At 39.4% G+C, this 27,048-nt stretch overlaps 1 protein-coding gene across 4 annotated transcripts; it reads left to right on the forward strand.

Moving 5' to 3' along the window:
- Positions 1-1,767: 1,767 nt before the first annotated feature.
- dync1i2a (dynein, cytoplasmic 1, intermediate chain 2a) lies at positions 1,768-26,996 on the forward strand. 4 transcript variants are annotated; one of them, XM_017692379.2, is made up of 17 exons: positions 1,768-1,897; positions 3,869-3,980; positions 4,947-5,061; positions 6,385-6,475; positions 8,220-8,273; positions 9,413-9,528; positions 15,990-16,079; positions 16,156-16,318; positions 16,611-16,710; positions 18,981-19,106; positions 20,960-21,106; positions 21,679-21,792; positions 22,290-22,423; positions 23,644-23,788; positions 24,056-24,196; positions 24,934-25,059; positions 25,821-26,996. In XM_017692379.2, the coding sequence occupies exons 2-17, from the start codon at positions 3,873-3,875 to the stop codon at positions 25,932-25,934; spliced, it is 1,884 nt and encodes a 627-aa protein (XP_017547868.1). In that variant the 5' UTR covers positions 1,768-1,897; positions 3,869-3,872; the 3' UTR covers positions 25,935-26,996. The 4 variants fall into 4 exon arrangements, with proteins under 4 accessions (XP_017547868.1, XP_017547869.1, XP_017547870.1 ...); XM_017692380.2 differs by having other exon boundaries at positions 25,824-26,996; XM_017692381.2 differs by lacking the exon at positions 8,220-8,273.
- Positions 26,997-27,048: the final 52 nt, after the last annotated feature.

A 27,048-nucleotide genomic window follows, 5' to 3' on the forward strand; every position in this document is an offset into this window, starting at 1 on the left:
ATCTCCAGTTAAGCTCAGAGAACAACTGACCAAAGAAAATGGTGGTAGATATTAACATAAGTTGGTTAATTTGGTTACTCTGTAAAACCTTCATTGTTGTAATTCATATTACTTAACATTTCTAAACATATTATCAACTTTAGAAAACATAATTATTTTAGGTCATTTAACCCCTCCCAAACCATAAAGTCATACTTTATGAATTTTACAAATGATGCATTTATAAATATGAAATAGTCAGCTTATTATTATACTAGTCACGCTACTTATTTTATTACTATCAGAGAGCATGGGCAAGGTATCTGATATGGTCTGCAGGATATTTACAGGAGTAGTACAGTTTTGAAAATTTCTTTTCTTCACTGAAAGATTTTTTTAAGTTAAGTTATAATATATATTCATGCAAAGATTTAAACTTTTTGAAATGGCTTTGAGGACAATTTGAAACCACAACGTCCCACACACATAATACTAACACTAACTTAGCTCACTTCAGTCTCCGACGAGAGACACATACAAAAGAGTTTCAACTTTTAACGCATTTGTTGTTCTGAAAACGACGCTCTTCTGTTTCTATATTTTACCACAAGAGGGCGCGATGATGCACAAAATGAGTGCAAATTGAATGACTATCTTTATAAACATTTAAGGTATATTTCAAAATATGACTTATAAACAAACAGCCCATACGTTGCACCCATATGAGCAAGAGTAACTGCTAAAAGAGCCAGATGAACTACTAAAAGAGCCAGATGAACTTCTGAAAGAGCCAGATGAACTACTACAAGAGCCAGATTAACTACTGAAAGAGCCAGATGAACTACTACAAGAGCCAGATTAACTACTGAAAGAGCCAGATGAACTACTACAAGAGCCAGATTAACTACTGAAAGAGCCAGATGAACTACTAAAAGAGCCAGATGAACTTCTGAAAGAGCCAGATGAACTACTACAAGAGCCAGATTAACTACTAAAAGAGCCAGATGAACTTCTGAAAGAGCCAGATGAACTACTACAAGAGCCAGATGAACTACTGAAAGAGCCAGATGAACTACTGAAAGAGCCAGATGAACTACTACAAGAGCCAGATGAACTACTAAAAGAGCCAGATGAACTACTGAAAGAGCCAGATGAACTACTACAAGAGCCAGATTAACTACTGAAAGAGCCAGATGAACTACTGAAAGAGCCAAATGAACCACTAAAAGAGCCAGATGAACCACTACAAGAGCCAGATGAACCACTACTAGAGCCAGATGCACTACTACAAGAGCCAGATGAACTACTAAAAGAGCCAGATGAACTACTACAAGAGCCAGATGAACTACTGAAAGAGCCAGATGAACTACTGAAAGAGCCAGATGAACTACTACAAGAGCCAGATGAACTACTAAAAGAGCCAGATGAACTACTGAAAGAGCCAGATGAACTACTACAAGAGCCAGATTAACTACTGAAAGAGCCAGATGAACTACTGAAAGAGCCAAATGAACCACTAAAAGAGCCAGATGAACCACTACAAGAGCCAGATGAACCACTACTAGAGCCAGATGCACTACTACAAGAGCCAGATGAACTACTAAAAGAGCCAGATGAACTACGAAAAAGGGCCAGATGAACCACTAAAAGAGCCAGATGAACCACTACAAGGGCCAGATGCACTACTGACAGAGCCAGATGAACCACTACAAGAGCCAGATGAACTACTGAAAGAGCCAGATGAACTACTGACAGAGCCAGATGAACTCTGCCTTGTCTGTCCTGCCGCTGCAGCAGCGCAGTTTGAGCCTCACCAGCAGCCGTTATTCGTCACAGCTCGACGGAACCAGGAAACGGTTCTATGGTGGGTGCCAACAACAACGGTTTGGGGAGACGCACCAAAGAAACTATATAACGGGTCAGTCTTTGTCTGTTTAGCTGTGCCTGAAGTTTTAAAACCAGTGTATTCTTGCATGATCATTCCTTTGTTCACACCTCTCTTCGGATAATGAAACTTTTAAAGTTAGTTTTGTGTCTGCCAAACCTCGATGAATGACAATAGCTTGCATTAGCGTTAGTTGACGGCTAACAATGCAGCAAGATAGGTTTATTAATAGGTGTGTGGTTACTGGACCACGTTGTCACTTAAGTAATTTAGCTACACGTTGTTGCTGTGTGTACAGTGCCTTATTTACCCACATACATAATCTGACTACCTAGCTTAGTCGCATAAATAGCGTTATATAAAGGAATATTAGCACAGTGCTAAGCTGACCGCTGTGTTGTTGCTCTACGGTTTGAGTGGACACTTGTCTTGGGTGCCGCCCAGTAGCTCCCTCGCTAGCTAAGTTGAGAGTAACTGAACAGAGTGGAAGACAATGATAAATTGGTGAAATGGTTTATACATGCGAATAGTACAACTAAACGTTTGTTTTTAATTGTTTATAAGTACTAGCGGCTGTCCCTTAACTCCTTAACTGGCGGAGCTGCTGCTGAGAGCAGTAAGTTAAGCGGCTAACGTTAGCTAGATGGTTAGCCTGTTCCGTACTCTCAGTAAAAAGAAGTAATGTTACCTTAGGGATCAGTTGCTAAAGTCTCTCTTTCATGTGTTGTTCCCAGACTCACTTCTGCTCATGTATGCTCCACCGCAGACGAGTCGTTTAGCCATGAATTTAAGAAATGGTAGATGACCTTATCTGGTGAAACTTAAAGCAGTTATTGGGATCTCCAAACTAGTTGTATGTACCAATACTACAGCTGAAAAATAACAACAACAAAACAACTAATCATTATTAGTATTAGTAGTAGTAGTAGTAGTGGTTATAAATATTGTTTTAACACGTATAAGCAACTAATAAAATCAAGTATATATTTATAAATAATAATTGTATTATTATTATTATTATTATTATTTAGTCATTTTATGTAATAATATAATTTTTTGTATTAAAATATAATATTGTTATATGTCATTGTAGTAAAGTTGTTGTTAATGCCTTAGATGTCAGCTGCCTGAACAGTGCTTTCATTTTTTTCTGAATCTTTCATCAAATCACGAGTTACAGTGTGTGATTGGATTAAATGAATAGTCTTGTTGTTGTGTCGCATTCAGGAACACAGGAATAAAGCACAGTTTTGCCTCTTCCATACATTTCCATGAAAAAAGGCGTTTTAGTTTAATCAGACTGTTATAGTAAAAGTATTCCTTTTGTCCATGTTGTATGAAGTGGATAAAACAGAACTCTTATAGTAATTAAGAGCAGACTTTAAGTGATTCCTTTAGCCTGTTGTTAAAAGTCAGGTGCTGTTTGCAGGAAAGGAGATAAAAGCCCTTCGAAGAGAGACAAAGGAAACTCTTGAAATCATCCACTTGATTTTTTTTTCCATGCGTATTTGTAAGAGTGGTCTGTGTGTTTGAGACAGAAGTATCTAGACTAGATGAGTGTTGGTCTTCAATCTCCCTGTTGTCTGTACAGTGTGTCTTTGTGAATGTGATTGGACCCTTTAGCAAGTCCTTGTCTGGATGATGAATAGAGAAATAAGTAGACTGAGTGCTGCCAGGTCATGTGCTACTCTTTGGTTTATTCCTGATCTTTGAATGTTGTTTGGTGTTTCATGTTGTTCCGTGAGCCATTTGACAAGCTGCAGTAATGATGATCACGACTTGTATTACAGGCAAAAATACAGATAGATATGAAAATCCTCAAAAACTTAGTTGTACATTATCTATGTATTCGACTTCTGTATGCTGTGGTCCTGGATAGTGTTCACTTGCTGTAAATGCCTGAACTCTTGTGCAGGAAATAGGTTTTAGTGTTTTGTCAAAGTTCTCGGAAATGATCGATGAGCATTTAGTACGGTCAGTTCATGTGTTTGTCCCATTCTGCAGCATCATGTCGGACAAGAGTGAGCTGAAGGCCGAATTGGAGCGAAAGAAGCAACGCCTTGCACAAATCAGGGAAGAAAAGAAGAGAAAAGAAGAGGAACGCAAGAAGAAAGAGGTAAAGGAAACACAGTACACTTGGGCTGGGCAGTATGTTGAGTTGTTGTTATTATGATGAATTATGTTGCGATATGTCACAGTATAATGTTCTGAGCATATTGTGGAAATTCTCAGTAGTTAAAGGTCACTGACCTACTGCATGTTTTGTTATAAAAAGGGCATAGTCTTCTTTAATTGGATGTAGTGCAGTGTAGTATGTGAAATAGTAAGTACAAATCATTATTTATTGTGTCTTTTTCCTCATCAGATGTTAGAAAAAAATTAATATCTTGACATATTGTGTATCCTGAACATTTCTTTTATGTTTTTGCCATATATATGAGTATAGTTTGTGTATGTGTGTTTATTCTGCAATTTCCCTCTGTGATCAATAAAGGATTCTGATTATAAGTCTGACATTGACACAGAGTTTATGTGTATTAGGGAGGAGGAGCTCTGAGTGCCTTGGGGAACCACTGGTGCTACGTTGCTTACAGATTTTTTTTCCTCCTACCTCAGAAACATGAAACTCATTTAGTAGCTTGGTAAAAAAAACTCAAAACGCAGAGAATCTTTTAATCTAATTATTACTGATAACTCTGATATTGCCCAGATTACTTTAAAGGTGGTCTAAAAATTTTGTGAGTTATTGAGCAAATGTGCTTTTCACTGTTCCCATGTGTTGCTGATATGACACACAGGATGGATTGTATTCTTTTTCTCAGCAGGGTGAAACTGGTTATAGAAACTGTGGTAATCCTCCAGAATTTAATGCATTAATAAGAAACATGTGGTTTGTCTAAATAACCCCTTTTATTCATGACAGATTTGCAAAACTCAAATATATGTTGAAAAGGAGCAGCAGCATTATTTATGTACATTTTACATAGACTTGAATGCATTATTGCACACTTTAATATTTTTTATATAATCAGTAAGATTATAACACTGAATTACAAGGAGCTGTGAATGTGTCGTCTGATAGGCAGAGCAGCTGAAGGAACCAGTAACACTGCAGGATGACTCTGATCTGGAAAAGAAGAGGAGAGAGGCTGAAGCACTGCTGCAGAGCATGGGAATCACACCTGATGTCCCTGTGGGTAAGACTACGCTTCACAGCACCCCACTGCCCTTTATACAATAGCGGCAAAACTCTCCTGACCCTCTTTTTGGGTAAGTCACCCGAACACTAGATTCTACACTGCATAATCTGTAATTGTTCTTGTGATCTGTGGATAAATGGGTATATTTGCATTTAGGCTGATAGTCTCCCAATATTGTTGCATATGTTTGCTGCCACTGCAAGATAACTAGGCGTATAAAAAAGCTTTAAGCACTATTAACATTACTATTCACAGATTTGATATGGGCAGATAGCAAAATATTCTGATACATTTATCAGTAATTGGTAGTTAGAACATGACTGTTCATTCTCACAAAAAAGCAAGAGAAAAACAATCCAGGCCTTTTTTTTTTGTTTCTGGGAACAAGTCCATGTAATAAATGAATGGTGCAGTTCACAGAGCAAACAGAAGGGGGCAGAAGTGCTCCAGGCTAGACATTTCTGTTCGGTAAAGGTTGTTTGTACATGTTGTCTGCACATCAACATTCAAAGCAGGTGGTGTATTGATGGTCACTATAGTAGCATTTAATAAAATGGATTTGTTTGTTCCAGTTCAGTGAAAGACTTGCAGTGGATAGATTTCTAGTTTTACGCAGTGGGGGATGCATATCACTAATAATTGTTACCTAGAAAGGTAATTGCATTAACTCACAAACATTGAAACTGATAACCCTATTTATGGCCACACCGTTCCTTATGCATTCATACACATTTAGACATTTAGCAGGCATGAATATCAGATGCTGATTATTTAAATTCAGTTTATATTTCAGTTTCCTGAGGAAAAAAAAAAACATTTTTGGTATAAACAGAGAGCTGATAAAAATGTAAAAAATGCACAAACATGTATAAATTTTGAAGTGCCTGGTTTTCCTTTCTGCATATGCGTCCTCAGGCGATTGACAGGCTGGCACTGTAAATAAAGAGTTTGTTCTTAGTGGCTTAAAGGTTAAACAAATACAATAAAGCAAAATAAACACTGAAGGTAACATTGTGGCATTGAATAAATCTTTCAATAGAATTTTTGTTATAACATAAAATTTTTGTTGTCTTAAAATACATTTTTTGTTTGTTGTCAAGTGGGATTTTGCACAGTTGGTGACAATTAAGTAAAAGCAATGGAATACTGAAAAGAAAAGTCTGAAAAGAAAATATTTGCATGGCAAAGTATTTCTCTTAGTTGAGCAAGAGAATTAAATGTGTTTTATCTTTTTTCTTAATTTTTAAAAGAATTGCCTTTATGAGCTGCTATGAGAGACGTTACATGATTGTGTAAATGGTTTTCTGAATTCTTCCTCAGTTCCTGCACCAATGTCTCCCACTGCCAAATCTGTGGGCACTCCGAGTGAGGCAGGTAGCCAGGACTCAGGCGATGGCGCCACAGGACCCAGGTATCACCAACATCATATCTCTCTCTCGCTCTTGCACTCTCTCTCTATTTCTTTCATTCTCTTTCTCTCTGTGCTCTGATCTGTAATTGTTAGCGCTGAAGAGGTTCGTGATTGTGGGATTGCATGCGCGACAGACAGTCTGTCTGTGCACCAAAGGCAAAATGTTTATGTTGTTTAAAGGCTTTGTGTGTGTGGTTTTGTGCACAGGTTTGAACAGGCAGTAAGTTTCTCCTTGCAGTTCCATGCTATTAGCTGCTTTTTGCCTGTGCCCTCAGAAATAACTCATGCCACGTAGGAAAACCCCTGGTGTGAAGAGTAAATATTTCTTGTCGTCAGATAAATCTGTTTTGTCTCTTTTTCCCATTCAGAGTAAGACTGTATGACATCAATCATCATAATCTGCTTTAGTCCATATCTGGCTATGTTATCTATTATCGTAATCTGCGTTAGGCTATATTTGGATTAAAAATAGAGGTGTGTCAATGCACTCTGCCCATGATTTGATTCGACTCTCTATGTTGGATTCACAATTTGATATTCTCATGATATTTTGAACAAATTTCAAAAAATAATAAAAACTGCTCACTGTATCCATGTTGTCATACTGCTTACTAATGAACACGCTGGTCTGGGTTATTGATCAATGCTGGTTGCTTGTGAGCTTTGGTGCTCACACAAAGCAGTTATGGATTTCGATGCTTTAAACTAATAGAACGCCTAATCTTCACAATGCCGTCACGTTTTTAAGTTGTGACATCACAGTGTCTCAGTGCATTGTTATACCACTAGTTAAAATAATGCTGTTTTGATTCTAACTTTAGCATAATCATGGTTCACAGATTTATTTCAATATTCCTACTCAAACGATTAAACAAAATAGTATATTGTGTCAGTCAGGTCCTCTGAATTAAATGAGTAACAGCAGTAACGATGTGTTGTACAGGATTAGAAATAGAAGTAAATGCCATTTTTAGTTAAAGTAGAAATAGTTGAACTCCAAATCTGATTGGTTGTGAGATGCCTGGGGGACTGTTTAACCCTTGATTGGAGTTTTGGACTCCTGTGGAAACTCTAACCCCTTTTATACACACACACACACACACACACACACACACACACATCTATATGGAGTGAAGCCTTGGGGGGCTGTTTCCCGCCTGAGGCCCTTCGTGTCCACTCATTTCCCTCTGCTGCACCACCGCTTCCTACACACATGGAGGTCATTTTTCAAACCACATATACACACTCACACATCCACAGGGGCTCAGGTACACCCTCCTGGGGTGCACTGTGCCACACACATACTCAGAGAGAGCTCCTACTCACATGTTAGTCATGGCGGGGCTGATGACGCGACTAACCGGTAGACACGTCGTCTCCGGCGTCAGCTCTGGTGGAGAGGCAGAATGATCTTTCTCCTGTCAGTTGTGATTCACACACAGCTCTGTTCTGCATTCACTGGTACGACACATGTATGTTCAACTATTAGTACTAACAACTGAATAATACTTTGACACTGATTTTTTTTTTTTTTTTTTTTTATGTAGCTAATGTTATGCAGTGCTATAACCATCTTTTATATTGATAGAAGGCAGAAAACAAGTCTTCTTAACTGCTGTAGACAGTGCTTGTTAATGGTCATTGCTAAAGGTTCTTCTAACCAAGCGCATAATCTCTAATAACTTCTTTTCATATTCTCTCTTTCTTTCAATCTAACGTTGGCTTGTTGCTGTGACACTAACAGGACTCTCCACTGGGACTCTGATCCTTCTACACTACTGCTTCACTCCGAGCTGGGGTACTGCATTCTGAGGCTCTTCTGATTTCTCTACTTCCTTCCTTTTTCGTAAACCAGATTAGCTATTCTGTCAGAGAATTCTATGTTTAAAATTAGAAGTAGGACTCATCCAGAACTCAGTGATGATATCAGGTCTATACCCATAGAAGATGCTGGATTGGATATCAGAGGGGAAAAAAAGAATAAATCTAAACTGATTCTATAAAAGACGACATAGACATAATAATACACAGCTTAAAATAATGTAAAGCAAAATTGAAAAGGGTCAGCTCCTAATAGCAACTATACGTAACCCAAAAGTAACATAAGATCCCTGTGTAGCTTAAAAAGTGTTATTCCAGAATTTCAATTTGTTTCAAGTAATTTTACACACAGTGATATTTCTGTTTGGTGTGGTTGGTATAGTGTAGTGGGTAACAGCTCTGCCTTCTATGCTGCAGACTGGGGTTCAGTCCCTGCCTGGGTTAGCTCTCTACACTATACCAATAAGAGTCCTTGGGCAAAACGCCTAACACTACCTTTGCCTACCTGTGTAAAATGATCAAATTGTAAGTCACTCTGGATAAGAGTGTCTGCCAAATGCTGTAAATGTAAATGTTTGTTTTCCTGAGAAAAGCTGTGATTTTGCACAGGTCATGTTGTTGGCTGTGCATTTGTTTTTGTAGTGTTTGCACAGTTTGGGGATTGTACTCATCTTAAGTGAAATGCTTCAGTTAAAAATAGCTTATTTTGAAAGTTAGTAGTTTTGTAAGAAAAAAGATATTGGATCGGTATCACACGTTCAGGATTTGTGTGGTGTCTGAAAAGAATATACAGTGCCATTAAAAGAAGGCTCTCAGTCCTGTAATTGCTGATAATTATTGATATCTTGCTTTACTGAATTGAATGCTAGGCTATATTTTTGCTCTCGTGATTTAATCAAACGATTAAAGCACTTCAAGCTTTGTGCTTTTTCAGTCTTCTTGCTGATAAAACACAGGGGGTGGTTGAACAAGTCAGGCAGAATTTTTGTGGTATTGGGCTTTGGCTCATAGTTCCTTCACACTTTTACAGTCTTGGCTGTTTTCTGAGATTTGTGTGTGTGTGTATGTGTGTGTGTGTTTCTGTCTATGTGTGTGCGCTTGTTTCTTCCCTGCCAGGCGAGGCCCGGTGAAACTGGGCATGGCGAAGGTGACCCATGTGGACTTCCCTCCCAAAGAGGTGGTGTCCTACACCAAGGAGACTCAAACACCCACCATGAGCGAGCAGAAAGAGGGTGAGTGCAGGCCATGCAAATGCTTTCAGCACATCTGCCCTTGCTGTTGTTGTACTTTGATTTTTCAACACATTTTTCGTTCACCACATTTAGTGTTTTTTTATAGATGACCGTGGATGATTGATTTTCTGACCTGGTCCATCCTCCTTTTATCCCTTAGAGTTAAACAAGCTATTTTTGTAACTGTGCATTCATATATGTTCCGATTGGCTACATTGTATTGTGTATCATTTAAAAAGGAGTTCCAGATGAAACACTCCTTACAACTTCAACATGAAAGGGTGAGGCTAAACTGCTGTAGGGTGAATAGGCTAAAATATGTAAATGCCATTTTTTTCACGATACAAAAACAGTGAATTTTGGCAACTTTCCATATATGGCCTGGGAATAAATAATATATTTTGAAACTAATATTGTTTACACACTGCATCAAACTGGTTTATTAAGAAGAAAAAAAATTGAAAGAGACTTTTTTAATGCTTTGAAAGTATGTAAACCCTTAATGATATGTTTTTTTATAGACTTTTTGTCTTTCAAAGTTCATACTAGCAGTTTTTATTGGTTGCTTTTTTTGGGGGGGCACGACTGTGTTTGATCAGACTGCAGGGTCATAAACCTCTCTGATCAGATGAATTTGTGTGTGTGTGTGTGTGTGTGTGTGTGATGTTGCTTTGGAGCTGGTCTGACTTAAGCAAGTATGGAGATGAAAGCTAGGGGAAAATTGTGGGGCCTCGGGAAACATAAGAAGCCAAGGAAAGATTAAACTCCCTCATTCTTACCCCTGCCCTACCCCTGTCCTACTGAATGGTAGGGTCCCTTTGGCCAGTTAGCATTTAGGATGAAGGGGGGGGGTGCAAAATCTGCAATGTAAAGGAGCAGTATACAAAGAGTGAGGGAGTGAGAGCCAGGGGACCAGGAAATTGTAAGAAGATTGAAGGATGATATTAAGAAGTGTGCCATGCCTTGCTAATGCATGCGAAGCATGTCAACATGTATGTAATTGCAGCTCGTAGCTTTTATGTGGAACTCTGTGCGTGTCTTCAAAAAGCTCCATTCACTGTTTGGCTTTCGGTGATCTCCAGGTCCTCATGTCAAGCACATGTCGGAACGTGGGGGTGTGGGGGCAGTAATTGCTCTGGGGGTGTGCATGTTCAAAGTTCCTCAGATATCTCTCTGAGTAGCTTTGCATGCATTACCAGGCTTTTGTCATGGCGAAGCTAGTCTCTATTCCAGCCATTTTGAGTTCAGCAAAGTTGTATGGGGCTGTTACAGTAATTTAATAGAATGTAGTGGAGTTAATCTCATTGGTGGCTACACCAAAAAAAAAAGAATACTGTGCTAACACTACTAGAGTCTAACCGGTTATTTTGTGATGCTTCTGTGGGTATTTATAATTTCCCTGAAATTACTCGTTCAGAATATAGAATAAGCAGAGAGCAGTTTTGAATTTACATAGGTATGTAGTGATTGGTTTCCTCTGAAACTGTGGATAGAGAAAATGAAAAGAACCAGCATTTTAGAGTCAGAAGAATGAAATTGTAAGTCCTGCTGCAGTTCTGAAAGTTACATTTATAACTTTACTTCTCTTTGTATTATAGCTGTACACTCTCTTTACCCCCCACCCCTCTCTGTGTATGTGTGTCATCTTCTCCTGCCCTCTCTCTCGTTTTCCCCTCTTTCTCTCTTTCATCCTCTCTCTTGTTAAAGTGTAAGGACTCTTTCCATGGCATCATAAAAGTGTGTTTAACAGGGCTGATATCTACAGACAACACCACACTGACATCCCCCTCCACCTCTCCTTCCACCGGCCCCGCCACCACTATGTAATCATTTCATCAACTCTTTCGCTTTCCCCTGTCTTCTCTCCTTCACCATGCAGGCACATAACAAAACGCATTGGGTGACATTGGGAGGCTTTCACGCCTCTCGTCCCTGCCACTCAGAGACATTTCTCTCTCTGTCTCTTTTTCTCTCTCTCTCTCTCTCTCTCTCTCTCTTTCTCTCTTTTTCTCCCTCTCTCTCTGATTGAGTGATTTGTCGTGGGCTGTGGAGGCAGTGAGGGGTCCGCTCTCTGAAGGTCAGCGGGTGGTACGGTACAGAAGTAGAGGGCACTGAGCGCGCCTATGCTACACACACAGACATGGCTGCTCACGGCTTGGGTTGACACACATGCTGATTAGAGTCCTTGATTTGTACCATTCAGATTCAATGTCCTTTCTTCAATCTTTTGTCTGCTCTGTACTTGCTATCTTGAGAAAATCTTAAAGGCTGAACGGTCTAATGAGATTTAAGGGATGCCAAGCATTTTGTGAGGACCCGAATACTGAATCAAAATTTCTGAGACCTCTCTGTCACTTTGTATGGAATACATTTTTCATAAGGAAAAGAATGGGACATCTAACTGTTCATTTAGGAAACATACATTTTTCATGCTCAACTCTGACACGTTCAAATGCACAGGAGCTATAAAGCAACCAATCTTCCAGTGAATGCCGTTGTTACAAATTGGCTCCCTCACAGTAGAGGGTGCAAAGCATCATGTGACCAGTTGCTGAACTGAGCCCCAGTCTCCGAGACAGGCCAAGAGACATGTCTGCTTTACAAGGCGTTCAGAACCATCTGAGATTGTGAACGGTTTCTCTGTGAATATGAACTTTAATTAAAGGTGATTGTTTTAATCATCCTCTCTGGAGAGGAGGAGCACTACTCTATTTTAATCACTGGGGCATGTGAGAGGCCTCTCGTATGGAGAGCCTCTCTCTAAACTCAGGCACCCTTAACCCAGCACTCAACTGCCACAGCCACAAAACTGCCTGCCTTTCGAAATTAAACCTATTGTCTGAGCTTGAATTTATCATTTACATGAGCATTATCCTCCTTAAAGACGTGTTTAATCAATCATGAAAAATTAATAATGTGTTGGATGCACCCCACAGTGAATAATATCTAAGTATATAAGGAATCGTGACTAAAAAGTGCCAATCATTTTGTCACCATGTAAAATGGACACAAAGATTTTATGAGTTCACTCTCAAAGTATTCCAGAAGACAACCCATATTAAACCATTCAGGATGTGTGAAGAGAAGTGTGATATTACTATTTTTGTTTGTACTTTTGCTGTTTCGTTTGTGTTTTCGCTTTTGATGTGAGTTTTACTTGATAGGTATCAGATGTATCATTTTCTGTAAGTTGTAACGTTCCGTTAATAAATTAGAAACGGAAAACTTTGTACTTATGTGTTTTGTGCATTATAGTTTCTTTGAAACAAATGGACAAGAATTTTGTTTTTGTGTTTTATTCATAGAAATGTTAAACATTTAATATTTTTGTTTCACTACATTAAAACTGGAAATATATATTTATTTGAGAATATTTCAGTGGCATCTGTTTGTTCAAACCCTCTGTTTTTCCCTGCTCAGAGTGGTCTAGAAGTGCTGTGGCCCACTTCTTTGTGCCCTGATTCAATAGTAAAACCCATCCACACGAGCCCTGCACAATTAAGTGTCCCACTATAATCGGAATGCTGAAAATCCAATTCAGAAAGCTCAGTGCTGAGAGCTGAGGTTTGTTTGCTTAGTCCCCTTTGATAAGTCGTAACGTGGAAGTCAGGTTTTTTAGGGTCCTCTCTCTGTCTGTCGCACATGGACCCCATGCACCTGCACTGGAGATCAAAGGGCATTAGTCTTGTACTCGAACAACCTCTGGACCCATGGTGCGTTTGCATTAATATATTGTCCTTCCACAAAAGCTGGTGATTACTCCCTGTGTCCCCCTGCTCCCCCCTCCACTCCCCCCAAAAGCTTTTATTCCTTAAATGATACAAAAGCGATAATTGGCCTGCTTTGAGATGAGGTGTCGATGGGGAAGGGGATCTGCCATCAGGGTGAATTCTGTTATCTCTCTCTCTCTCTCTCTCTCTCTCTCTCTCTCTCTCTCTCTCTCTCTCTTTCTCTTTCTCTTTCTCTTTCTCTTTCTCTTTCTACTGCTCCCCCTCTTACCCCTGTGGGGTCACCAGGATCACTAGCTTTTCTCCAAATGGCCATTTTGGCTGGCAGGTGCATTATACCCTTTATTTTCAGATTGTCTTTCCGCTGCTAATGCCTGGCAGGTTGATTGCTCGGGCCTGGCTGGCGGAGAAAGGGCTGCGGCATGCGCTCAGGCCCCAGACTGAAAGACACTGATTACTGTTTTCCTCTGAGCCTGATTGAGGCCCTTGAAAAGAAAGATTTTAACCTTCTCTCCTCTATCCTTCCCTGACTAAGGGCCCAACGCACTGAGATGGCCTGTGTCATCAACGCAACTCTGTAAACTCATCAGAACAATCCCTCGTCTTTCTCCCCTCCTCTTTTCCTCTTTCCTTCTCACCCACCACCACCCCCTCGAGCCCTGTCTCAGAGAGTGCGATGAAGACATTCGTAATGGAACATTTGACAGATGACATTTATCATTTTGATTTTCTCCAGGAAGAACAGTTTTATAGGTCTACGGTTGAGTCTTTATAATCATCTGTAAAATGTGGCTAGTTTCTCTATATGCATTTTGTGCTTCTGTGTATACTAGGTATGTTAATATTTTTTTTTTCTTGAGCTCACAATAAGCAGTGGATTTGTTTCAGATGATTAGGATGTATCCGTGTGTGTGCACGTTGGAGGAAAGCTTGATGTTTTGTTTGAGCAGTGTGTGGCTTGCCAGCTGGTCAGGGCCACAAGCTGTATTTTGTTGTACATCCTTGCAGTTTGAATAGCAGTCGTCGGACCCCCTGGTGTGTGGGTAATTGCACAGGCTTGTGGTTCCGGCAAGTGTGTTGAGAAGAAGCAGTCAGGCAGAAAACCTCAGTGCCATCTCTGTGCCACCTCTCTCTCTCACACACAATCCCAACAGAGCCATCTGCCTCAAGCTCCCCACCCGTCAGCTGGCCCGGCCAATGGGAGAGGTTTATGGCACCTGCTGCCCGCCCTCCTACCCTGTCTGTGTGTGCGCGTACGCCGTGTCAGTGTGTATGTAGATGTCTTAGAAAGGGAGAGGGGATATGACAGTGCTAACAAGTGTACTCCTGTTGAATAGTATGTCTCATTAACTGGTGGGCCATGGGGGGTGAGGACCCCGGCTGTGTCCTAACGTGTCTTAATTCCTAATGCGAGAGGAGCAGCATTCGGAGAGGTGACGCCATGGTGGCAGAGTGACAAACTGTGAAGTAAACATTTTCATTTGAAAAGCTTTGGTCTTTCATTGCTGAACTAGTGTCATGGTAACAAACCCAAACATAGCATCACTTTCCAAAAAGAGTTACAGCCATTTCTTCTCTAGCTAATAGAAATATTACTTCTTTATGCCACAATTTCTACACTGGATTAATGCCTTCAGAAGAGGTTTTTTTGGTGCAGTCAGTTTTCACATACATGTTATAAGCTACATCTAGAGATCGAAAAAAGTCTTGAGGACAGTAACTAAAATGATAATGATTTATCAATATTATCACAGTCTTAAGTATACTTAAAATGTTAAACGCCACCAGTGCACTCATCATATTTGTGCTGATATACTTGTAATCTCAATTTCTTAATGATACCAAAAACAATCAGCTTCGGTTTAAATAAATATGAAATTATCAATAGAACCTATACAGCTTTCTCATTCTTCAAATTTATAAGCATGTAAATGTGTTGTAGGACTGCACAAATATCTGAATTTTTAGGTGTTCCCTATGTTTGATATTTTTCATGTATACATTTGTTGATACTGATGTTAATACATAAACATTTCTAAAATAAAGAAGTTGAGCCTGGATTAGCGTTATGGACAAGTATTACCTTTATTTGTAGAGGGTTACAAATGCTGACAAATTAATAAATAACAAACAATTTAGCACAGTAACCCAGCGTTGCCTAAACATTCTGCTCTTTCAGAGCACAATAAATATGTCAATACATAGTGTTTTGGAACATCGGTAAATCTAAACATATGTCTGATGGTGAAAACATTTTTTAAGCAATTACCTTCCGATATGGATAGGATTCCAATATCATTGTACATCCCTAATGTGTTGTCCTTTGCCTACAGCTATAGGTTATTTACTTTTGCTGTGCCTTTCTGTAAAGAAGATAATTATACATGGATAACAGAATTGTTAAGATCCAAAACATTGTGATTATCATTTTATACCTGTGCTGACGGGTAACTATCTCAGTCCTGACCACAACAGCTTTTCTCTAAAACTTTGATTATTGATATTCCGTGGTTGATATTCTGTGGTGAGCATGTGTGCTCAATGATTTACTTCAGGAAAGCAATTTATTTGAAATCGTTTTTGACACAGCAGGTCTTATATTTCAGGTTAACCAAATAAAACATAATGCTGCATTGTCTAATGGTAGTTTCTGTACACTTCTCTTCAGGCTTCTGGTTTATGTCTGATGTTTATTGACTCTTTTTGTAAGAAGAACTCTGTTGTGTTCAACAGAGGAAGAGGAAGAAGAAGAAGAGCTAGCTCCTGCAGAGCCTGCAACGGAGGTGGAGAAGGAGACTCCAGTGCAGAAGCAAGAGGAAGAAGGTAGGCCTTGATGGACATTTATCATTGTTTGTTTTTGTTTACATGTTCTTGTTTTAACTTTTATATTTATGTTTAGCACCCCCCCATGAGCTGACTGAGGAAGAGAAGCTGCAGATCCTGCACTCAGAAGAATTCATGGATTTCTTTGACCACAGTACACGTATCATTGAGAGAGCTCTGTCTGAACATGTGGATGTTTTCTTTGACTACAGTGGCCGTGACCTAGAGGAGAAGGAGGGGTAATAAATTTATATCACTCATTTTTATTAATACATCTTTTTACATAGCTTTCCTGATATTCTTCACTGGGCACAAGGTCACTAAAAACTACTACTACAGCTTCACCTATTTATAAAATTAGACAATCTATTGGTGTCTTTAAAATAAACTGACTCATTTCAGTCTCATGTAAAATCCAGCTCTGAAGGATGAGTTGAAACTGTCCCTTTTTTACGATTGATGTGTTTTCTACAACTATTTTGACTGAACAGCAACTAATACAGGTGTACATACATGTTATTTTTCATGCAGTGAGATGCAGGCTGGAGCAAAGCTGTCTCTGAACAGACAGTTTATGGATGAGCGCTGGTCCAAGCACAGAGTGGTCACCTGCCTGGACTGGTCTCCACAGGTAACTGACCACCAGAAAAACACATTCTTTATACAGACAGAGCTTTACAGGCTTTTTTATATATTTCTCAGCCCCTGACTGGAAAATTGTGTTTGGGTAAAGAACGCCTGCAGAAAATGTTATTTTTATGCAATGTTTTATTTTGTGTCTCGGTTTATGAGAAGGGTCACATGGGTCCTGTGGTGCCTTTTTTAATTACTTGTAGTCTCAAAGAAAAATGGGGTACAGGGTGTGCATGTTTGTTGATTTGAGCCATTTGGCATTTTTCACTTAACCACATCTGTATCCCATTCTGTTTCTGCACCTTTGATATAAAGGTGTGAGCACTGGAGGAAATGGCAGTCACAATAAACGTGTCCCTGCTTAAACAGTCATCACCAATTACATCACAGCGTGTAATTAAATTAGAGACTTTGACAAAACTGTGACAGATGACCTTTTAAATGTTCAGTATAATTTCTATGCATATCTCAAATGTCTACAGAAACAGTAAAATAGCCTTAGACTTTGGGAAATGCATTGCATTGAGCATAAGTTGTTGTTACTTCAATACAATTCAAACCAATTTCATCTGGCAAAAAAGTTAAGAAGGGAAAAAAACGTATATCTGCTCCCAGGTCCAGTTACAACTCTTTTACTCTGAGGTTTTAGGGTGCAACAGTGCCTCATACCACATTTAAAGTTTGATTTATTGCTTTCTATCCCACATATTTGAACTTAAAGATGAATGTCACATTTATCCGCTGATTATATAATGAAAATTACTTTTTATGCTGTCAAAACAGAAGCTTGCTCTGAAGCTCGGAGGCATTGCATCTAGTTATGTGTAATCGGCTCAATGTGTTCTGCTGCTTTCTCAATTTCTTTCCCCCCTAGCAGATGTATACAATCTAAACAGACATGTATTATTGTTTTAGCGGCCGTAGTTTCTCCAGAGGCTGAAATCTGTGCTTTGGCAAATCATGGCTGAGGTGGAATGATAAAGTTTCTCCATGTGCTGCTCTGCATTGTGATATATAGAGTCTAAATGATTTCTGGCACTGGTTGTGCACCAAAAGCCATTTGTCACTCCGCAGAATGTTCAGAGCTTTGGGTCTATGTTTCTCTGTCCTTGTGTTTTCCTGACAAACTGTCATCATTTCTTTTGCACTAGGAGAGGCAGAGGTGAGCAGCCTTTTTGGGAAAAGATTTAGTTGTAGTTCTACAGTTTTCTTTTGTAAAATGGAAAGTTCTTGCTTGGTTTTAGAAATATCTTGGGTACAGGGTGTCTGCAGGTCTTTAAAAAGTTGTATGACCTTAAGTGTCAAGGGTCTTAGGATATGTGTGTGTGTGTGTGTGTGTGTGTGTGTGTGTGTGTGTGTGTGTGTGTGTGTGTGTGTGTGTGTGTGTGTGTGTGTGTGTGTGTGTGTGTGTGTGTGTGTGTGTGTGTGTGTGTGTGTGTGTGTGTGTTTTCCTTCACTCATATACCACAGGCTGTGCATCAAAATAACATTACCGCTTTTGAGCGAGAATACCCAAGACCCAGTAATAATCCAGTGATATTGGAGAGAAAAAAACACAATACTACACAATACTCCATTTTGAATGCAAAATGCCAGTGTGGCCTATTAAAAGGCAAATGATATTGTTTATATTGAGACTTGGCTAACAATAAATACTAGAGATGTGTTAGTGTGTTTCGTGTGTTCACATAGCCCACACAGTTTTAAGTGAAAATGAATAAAAGTAAGGTTAATGAAATTCAGCCATTGGCCAGTTTGACTATTAAGAAATCTGAATTACCCATAAAAATTCATGATCATGCATCCCTATGAAAAACTACTCAGTTTAACTTGAGGATACCTACAGACACCCTGCACATAGTATTAGTGAACAGTACCAAGTATTGCACAAAGTACTGCTTTGCATTTAAGAATCTTTCAGTGTGTAGGGAAAAAAAGTGAAACATGTCTGAGCAGTAGCCAGGGGCAGTGCTTCCCAGCAACTCTGCAGCTCTGCCATGCTTTCCTCTCTCAGCTCATTTAGTAGTCTGCTGTCTGAGTATTACAGTGCCGCACGCTAGCCTCTATTCACCATCACTGCTGCTGAGAAAAAGTTTCCCTGTAATAAATCTTATTGAAGCAGGGCGGTGACGTGTTCTGCCTGGCATCCACACACGCGCTTACACAGACCGCAGTAGGAGGGAAGGAGAGAAGTGCCCAAGGGATTGTGTGTGTGTGTGTCTGTGTGTGTGTATGTATGTGCGATTTAAAGTTTTTCTGTGTCTTTAGTATCCAGAGCTACTGGTTGCCTCCTACAACAATAACGAGGAGGCTCCTCATGAGCCTGACGGAGTGGCTCTGGTCTGGAACATGAAGTATAAGAAAACTACGCCAGAGTATGTCTTTCACTGCCAGGTATATATATTGTAAATAAATTGTGTGTTTATGTATATATAAAATAACAAAAAATCAAATCTCATTTCTCAGTCACACAGACATATGTGGCTATTTCTCTGACAAACATGGTCTGGTTCCAGTTTTCTCTCCACTTTCATTCTTTCACTCTTTAATTCCTCTGCCCCATTCTTTACTCCCTCTCTTGCTCTGCTTTTTATCTGGGGTTTGCTAAGTTGAAACAGATAAAAACAGTAGTACCACATTGAAAAATACTGTTGAAAGCTATGAGTAGTTTTTTTTTTTTTCAACATTTTATATGCTGTGCTGTAGAAAATCCAATTAAACATGCAAAGAGTGGTTTTCTATGAAACACTGTTCTAGAGAAGCTTTTTGAGTCATCATTTTTCACAGTGGTGGTGATAGGAACCAGGAAAATGAAGCCTCTAAAAGCTCCCTCATAGAAAGTTATTACATGAAATAGCTACAAATACACTGTCTGGTTCCTACACATTGTTTTACAGTAGTTTTGAGATGAGTCTTTGGCCTTAATCATGTGTGTATATATATTTTAAAATGCATTCATGGTGGAGGTACAGAGTGTTACAAAGGCTCCCAAGAAAATTTGTTTCTTTCAGATTTACCACTATTTTACCATTATCAACAATTAAAATCTCAGAAGACACTTGTAGGTCCACTGGTCCACTAAATAAAATGACTGTATTGGCTTTGTAGACATTGTGCCCTTTGGTTCCTATCACTACCCCTTATAAACAAATCCAGTCTGGTTAGTTTCTCTAGAATAGAGCATGTCACATCAAATAACTCCAAAGGACTTTTTTTTTTCTAAACTCCAAAGGAGTTTACATTTCAACCATGCATGACATTTTAAAAAATGGTGGATTTTACCTTTAATTAAGGTCACTATGCAGACAACTGTAAAAAAAACTGCTTTTGAGAAACTGAGCAACACTGTATAAGGAGTAGAATATATATGAATATACTTTTTTGACTAAACTTGTGTTCACTGAATCCGCTGAAGTGCTGAAACTGTTCCAAACTATTTGAGAACTACAGAAGTATACCTAAAAATTGTGAACATGTAGCTTTTCACTGGCTGTATGGGTTTTAGTTCCAGCTCTGTGTATGTGTGTTTGTGTGCCCTGAGGTGGTCTGCTGTGGACAGGCTGAGTAGAACCACATGTACTGGCTTCCAGGGCGGATACACGGCTCACACACTCTGTACAGACCTAGGAAAAACTCCATACATACATAAGTGTGAAGTTTTTTCTCCATTGTGTGTGTGACTGAGGGAGTAAAAAAGTATATTTTCCTCCATCCTGCAAAACCTGGAAAAGAACCTTACTTCTTCCAGTGTGTCTGTATCTAAAGGATAAAAAGTACACAAATTTTCGAATAGTCATTCATGCATGCACTTATTCAGCCACCCTGTCTTTCATTCATTTATGAATATGTTTGTGCATCAGATGGAATAATGCTTTGAGTTTGCAATAGAATAGAAGAGTCTCCAGTTTTAATCTATGATGTGCATGCCTGTGATCAAGACACCATTCATGGGTAGAAGAAAAAGAATACTTACTAAAATGCTTTCCATGAAGGTCTGAGTAGTAGCAGGTCTGCAGTAGAGTACAGCGTTATATTGGTATTGATGGTAAAGCACAAGCTTTTTAACTATTCATTTATTTATTTTATTCTGCTGTTTAAAAGTATGATTCTTCTTTGTGCCTCACTCACTCACTCACTCACTCACTCACTCACTCACACACACACACACACACACACACACACACACACACACACACACACACACACACACACTTTCACTTCCACTCTTTCCCTCTCTCTCGGTCTAGTCTGCAGTGATGTCAGCAGCATTTGTTAAATTCCATCCTAACCTGGTGGTAGGTGGTACATACTCAGGACAGATTGTGCTGTGGGACAATAGGAGTAACAAACGGACCCCTGTCCAGAGGACCCCGCTCTCAGCCTCTGCTCACACGGTATGGTTATGTATGTCATCAAGAGAACCGTATGCCAGGAGACTGCTATGCATTAGGAATGCCTCTTGATTACAACAGTAGCTGCCACACAGTGCAAGGATAATAAAAAAGCCTTATGCATATATCAGACTGATGGCGTTCTGAGCCATATGTTCCATTTGATTGCTTATAATCACTGATGCATTCAAATCACTAGACCATAAAATTAAAGCTTATTTCTTTATCTGTGAATTACCTGGTGTATTTTGGAAGAAAGAAAATGGAGGACAAAGAATTGCTTTGTGTTTGTGAAGCATAGAATAAATGCATATGTACAGTATGTGCAGTTTATTCAGCATATATATAGCCCATAGGGAATTATGCTTTAGGTATTAATTTTCTTCATATATCATATGATGTCTAGAAATCTATGGAGCCTACACCAGTTAGGTTACATTTTATAAGGGAATGCAGATAATATCAGAGGTCATAGTGATTCGTTTATGATTGTAATAATTTGGTTGATCTTCAGGTACATCCTCTGGTTATTATTTTTATGTTGTTCTTAATTGTTTTCATGTCCATTTCTCTAGCATCCTGTTTACTGTGTGAATGTTGTCGGCACTCAGAATGCTCACAACCTGATCAGCATCTCCACTGATGGTAAAATGTGCTCATGGAGTCTGGACATGTTATCCCAGCCTCAGGTACCCAAAATAATCTCCTCTTTCACCATATCACTCATACGTAAAATGAATTGGACAGCATACAGTTCTCCCAGTAGCCACACACTATCCCCTATGTATAAATGTGGCAATATAAATCATTCTTCTAGCTTTAGGTTAAAAAGGTGTTGGGGGAAATGGCTAAGGCAAAGGGTCTTATTGTGCAATGAGTGACTAAGGGATAAAGTCAAGGGAGAGGACGAGAGGAAGTGGTTTGGATGTGCTTCTGCACTTGGAAAGCAATTGACTTATCACGTCCAGTCCCAGCACATTTTTGAGCTAAATGGCATATATTTTTAGTGCGAAAAACATTACCTTTACTTTATGTAATTCCGAATGTTTTGCCAAACCACAATGTCAGATGTTAAGCATTTATGAAGTGTTAGCTAAATTTACATCATCCATTAAGGAACTGTCAGGAGAGGTGCTGTGTGTATTTTGTGTTCTGATGTAGCACACCTCTCTTTCTCTCTCTCCAGGACAGTATGGAGTTGGTGTTTAAGCAGTCTAAGGCAGTGGCAGTCACCTCCATGTCCTTCCCCCTGGGTGACGTCAATAACTTTGTGGTAGGCAGTGAAGACGGATCAGTCTACACAGCTTGTCGGCATGGCAGGTAAAGTGCGCACACACACACACACACACACACGTTAGCTAATGGAAACAACTTGGTTTTATATTTTTGGCAAGTTTCCTTGGCGTCTCCATTTTAAGAGTAAATAATTGTTTGCATAAATTAACATGACTGATATGGCACAAATACCACACAGTATGTATTGTGGTTCATTTTTGTGAGGTTTGAATGTGGACAGTAGTGCCCCATTGTGGGGGGGGGGTTAAGAAAAAACACAGGAGGAGAGATCAGTAAATTTGTAAAAATAAATGAAAATGTGCTGAAGGGCTTTAACGATTCACAAACTCACTAACTACAAGCTGATGTGTTTTAACATTATAAACAGTACAATGTAATTTGATATGCTGCAATACAATAACATATTGTTACATCCCTAATGAGCTCAGATCCAGCTATTTACTGTGCAGTAACTGTCTCCTGGTTGTAGAATAGGCTCTCTGTAATTGGTTAAAATCTATCTTTTCTAAAATGCAGTGTTTAGGGTTCTCCAAGCACTGTCAATATGCATGAAACACATAGAAAAGCGTACTGTAACACTGCATCACAATATCATTCTCTCATATTGCTCATATCATGCATACAATATGCCATCATTATTCATAAAAAGAAGGCACAAGTCATTTGAGCATTGCAGGTAAAACAGCAATATATCTGTTGACAAAAGCATTTGTAGAATTTACTTGAATGGTGAGTGGGTAATATTTCTGCTCTATGTAGATGGCGTCATATTCAGAGCCAGTCAGAGCTGTGCGGTTAGTCAGTGAGCTGTTAAGCTGTGTGCTTGTCCTCAGCAGTGATTGAAAGAGCTGCAGTGTTTCCACTTCATTTATGATGCTATGATTATGATATCCTCATCTCAACTCAGCTAATAAGGCAGAAGCAGCTCTCACACTGGCTATTTACCTCTCAGAGTAATGAGCAGCAGTGTGGTGCGGGACACACATAGGCTCACATACACAAACACACACTTATCTAAGTGGTTTGTCTTTGTCACTTATTTGTTGCTCTCTGCTGTATTTTAGTGCAGAATTAGCTTGTATGTGTAATTTAAGAATAAAGAAGAAGGTACAAGGTTTTGTTCCAATAGCAATGATATACTATATGTAATCTAATGGTGTGGTGCTGTGGTACTGATAACTTGGCAAACATGACCATAATTTTTCTCCTGACTGAGTCCTTGACTGTTGTTTGTGTGCGAGCAGTAAAGCAGGTATCAGTGAGATGTTTGAGGGTCACCATGGACCAATCACTGGTATCCACTGCCACACAGCAGCTGGCCCTGTAGACTTCTCCCATCTCTTCCTAACCTCTTCCTTTGACTGGACTGTCAAACTCTGGAGCACCAAGGTACAGTACCAGTTACAACAGCCTGAAGAAAAATATTTTAACAGAAGTAAACACTTTATTTGATATAAGAATTCCATATTAAGGTGCATGATTTCAAATTAAGTAGTAAGTGAGTAGTGAGTAATTGTCTTTTTTTTGTTTTGTTTTATTCCCCTTCATAAAATGAATCTAAAAAGTAATAGGGCTGCCTGAACACTTTTTTTTGAGAAAACCAGTGACTCTCTTACACTTTCTCTCCCATTTCTGTGTTTTACCTCTGTCTTGCAGAATAATAAGCATCTGTACTCGTTTGAGGATAACTCTGACTATGTGTATGATGTGATGTGGTCTCCTGTTCACCCTGCTCTGTTTGCCTGTGTGGATGGAGTCGGACATCTGGACCTGTGGAACCTCAACAATGACACAGAGGTGTATAAAACGCACACAAACATGTTTTTTTTTTTTTACATTCCTCGTGAGGACTTCCATAGGTTTCTAGGTTTCAAGTAGTACTACACCTAAACCTAACCTTAACCTCAGTATGCAAAAATCAATTTTTCTTTTAGTTTTTCCAAATTAATGAATTTGTGGTGGAAACAGCACATGCTGTAAACCTGTCCTCTCTTATGCAACACCTCATGTGGTCCTATCATTGTGAGAATGTTTAGTATGACCTGGTTGTTGCATCAGATTAAAAGCACAGTGGTCAAATACAGTGTAGGGCTTGCAATGGTATTTTGAACCATGATGGCAGGAAAAATGGCACATCTCATCAACCCATTTACCATGAATACTGCCATTCCACAGCAGCTACAAGTCAGAAACAAAGATCAGAGTACTTCCTGTTAATCAGCGTTGGCTACAGCGACAGCTTGGCTTTCAGATAAGTGTGCAAGCCCTTAGTAACAAAATGAAACACTGTAAAACTGTGTCTGAGAAAATTCCTTCCATTGGTGTGTGCAATGATGGTTGGGTTCAGATATCAAGTTTAGCAGTACCACTTGGGCCTGGTTTCACCGGGTCTCAAAGTCATCTGTACAGTCAGGTTCTGACTTTTTAATTTCATGCTTGTGCAGATGTCAAACACACACCCACACCCACACACACACACACATTTAAATAGGAACCAAAATGCTTAATTGAGGTGTTTTCATTCGTTTGTGTAGGTCCCCACTGCCACTATTACAGTGGAAGGGACCCCTGCTCTGAACAGGCTGAGGTGGGCACAGTCAGGCCGGGAGATTGCAGTGGGAGACTCTGATGGACAAATTCTCATCTACGATGTAGGAGAAGTGAGTACTTTGAGAGAGATAATGCTCTCTGCCTTTTAGCTAATGCTCTCTGGCTTTACTTAGAGTAAATAACATGACAAATTTGGAAAAATGTAAATAACATATGAAAGGCCTTATTTGCATGTTAATGTTAAAATTAAAATAAAAAAGTGTTTCTTAGAATAGGATTTGGACAAATTTGTGACTTTCAGTACCTTTCAATAGAGCATCATTTGCAGTATCTCTGATTCTTCACTAGGATCCTAAACTCCTATGCAGTGTATCTGTCTCGTAATGTTCTGGTTTAGTAGCTGTCCACTCTGTGTGCCAGACACAGCAAAATAAAAAGACCCATGCTAAGAGACACGAAAGCTAATGCACAGACCACAATTAACCCTCTGTCAGTGAGGGCTCCCAAAGGCCAGCACTGCCAAGAGCTGCAGAGTGCCTGGGACCCTCATGCAATAGGTAGCTGAGTGGGCAAATGGAAAGAAAGAAACGAGAGATTAGAGAGTTGCTAAAAAGAGGAGTCAGAAAGCAGCTGCAAGAGAAGGAATCAGACAGGTGGAGAGATGTTGAGAGAGGTGGAGCGCCGTTGAGAGTGTAAAAGAGAGGCAATGAGCTGGAGAGCAGCTCTAGTTGCTGGCATCCTCCTTTGTGGGGTCAGTCCTGTGACAGTCTCTGAATTGCACTGCAGGTTTTACACATCAGTTTGAGGACTAGATAAAAGGGTTCTGCAGAATGCTATATATCTGTGCTTCACTGCATCTGTTCCTCTACAGCAGATTGCTGTGCCACGGAACGATGAGTGGACACGCTTTGTGAGGACGCTGGCAGAGATCAACGAAAACCGAGACGACGCTGAGGAGTTGGCAGCCCAACGAATCCCGTCCTAATGAGCACCATTCCTGAAAACAGCTACAGGTTTTCAGTGCAAAAAAATGCACCCTATTTCGGCATGATAATGGCAATGTTAATGTTTATGAAGACCACTTTGAAAATGTAGTACTATGATTTGCAAACTGGACTTGGATTCTTCTGCCTTTTTTTGGGTGTGCGTAAAGAAACCATGGTCAAATAGTAAGACATGAGACTGGACTAGTATATTCAGCTTGGATATCAGCAGTGTTCCTCTCTCTTCCCCAGTACCAGAAGCCTTACAGCTTGCACGTAGAAAACCCATAGAAAACATGAAAGAATGTTTCTTAGTTGGCCTCCAGGTACATTCAAATGATTTCTGATGTTATTTACACGAAGTCCGTAAACCACCTAATGATATCCAAACTTTTTTTTTTTCTTTTTTTTATTACAGTTGACTATAAATTCTAGAACTCTTGTTGACTGGAGTCTAAGTGTGTTTATGAATTCACTCTTGTCATTTGTAATTGAAAGTGTAATCAAGACAGGAGTTAGGAGTTAAATAGGCAGTGGCATATTAAAGCATAGATTTCACTTTAAAGTTGGCTTTTGGGACAGTGACACCTGATATATAATTATCCATACAAAAAGAAACAGATACCTGTGTGTTTGTCATTTTTCTATCTTTCACAAAAGGAAGTACTTGTTCGTTCTCTTACAAGAGAGCTTTTTTAACTTTTGCTAAAAGTTTGAGTGAATTTATGGACACACTGGATTTGCTTAGTCTCTGGGCAGCTAAGATTAAGACTCACTGTCAGCTGCTAGTGCTACTCCATCTCTGGCTCTTATATGCTGGTTATTGATAACACGCTGTATGTCTTCTCAATCAGTACAGAACCTGAATCACATATTTATTATGTACAATAAGATGCTGTACGATTGTTGGCAGCCTTCTGAAATTTTTAAGCCTTGGCTTTTCAAGAACAGGCTCTTCTTCTAGCTTTACAAGTCTGTTTATAACCTGTATGAACCAATAGCATTTCTTCCACCTCTTTGAATGTCTTTATATATCTCTATAAATTCCTCTTTCTAAAACTAAACTGCTTCTTGTTTTGATTCAGCAAGTGCTCAGCTTTGGGACAAAAATGACTA

Source organism: Pygocentrus nattereri, chromosome 6 (genome assembly GCF_015220715.1).
Source record: "Pygocentrus nattereri isolate fPygNat1 chromosome 6, fPygNat1.pri, whole genome shotgun sequence".
Lineage (NCBI taxonomy): Eukaryota > Metazoa > Chordata > Actinopteri > Characiformes > Serrasalmidae > Pygocentrus > Pygocentrus nattereri.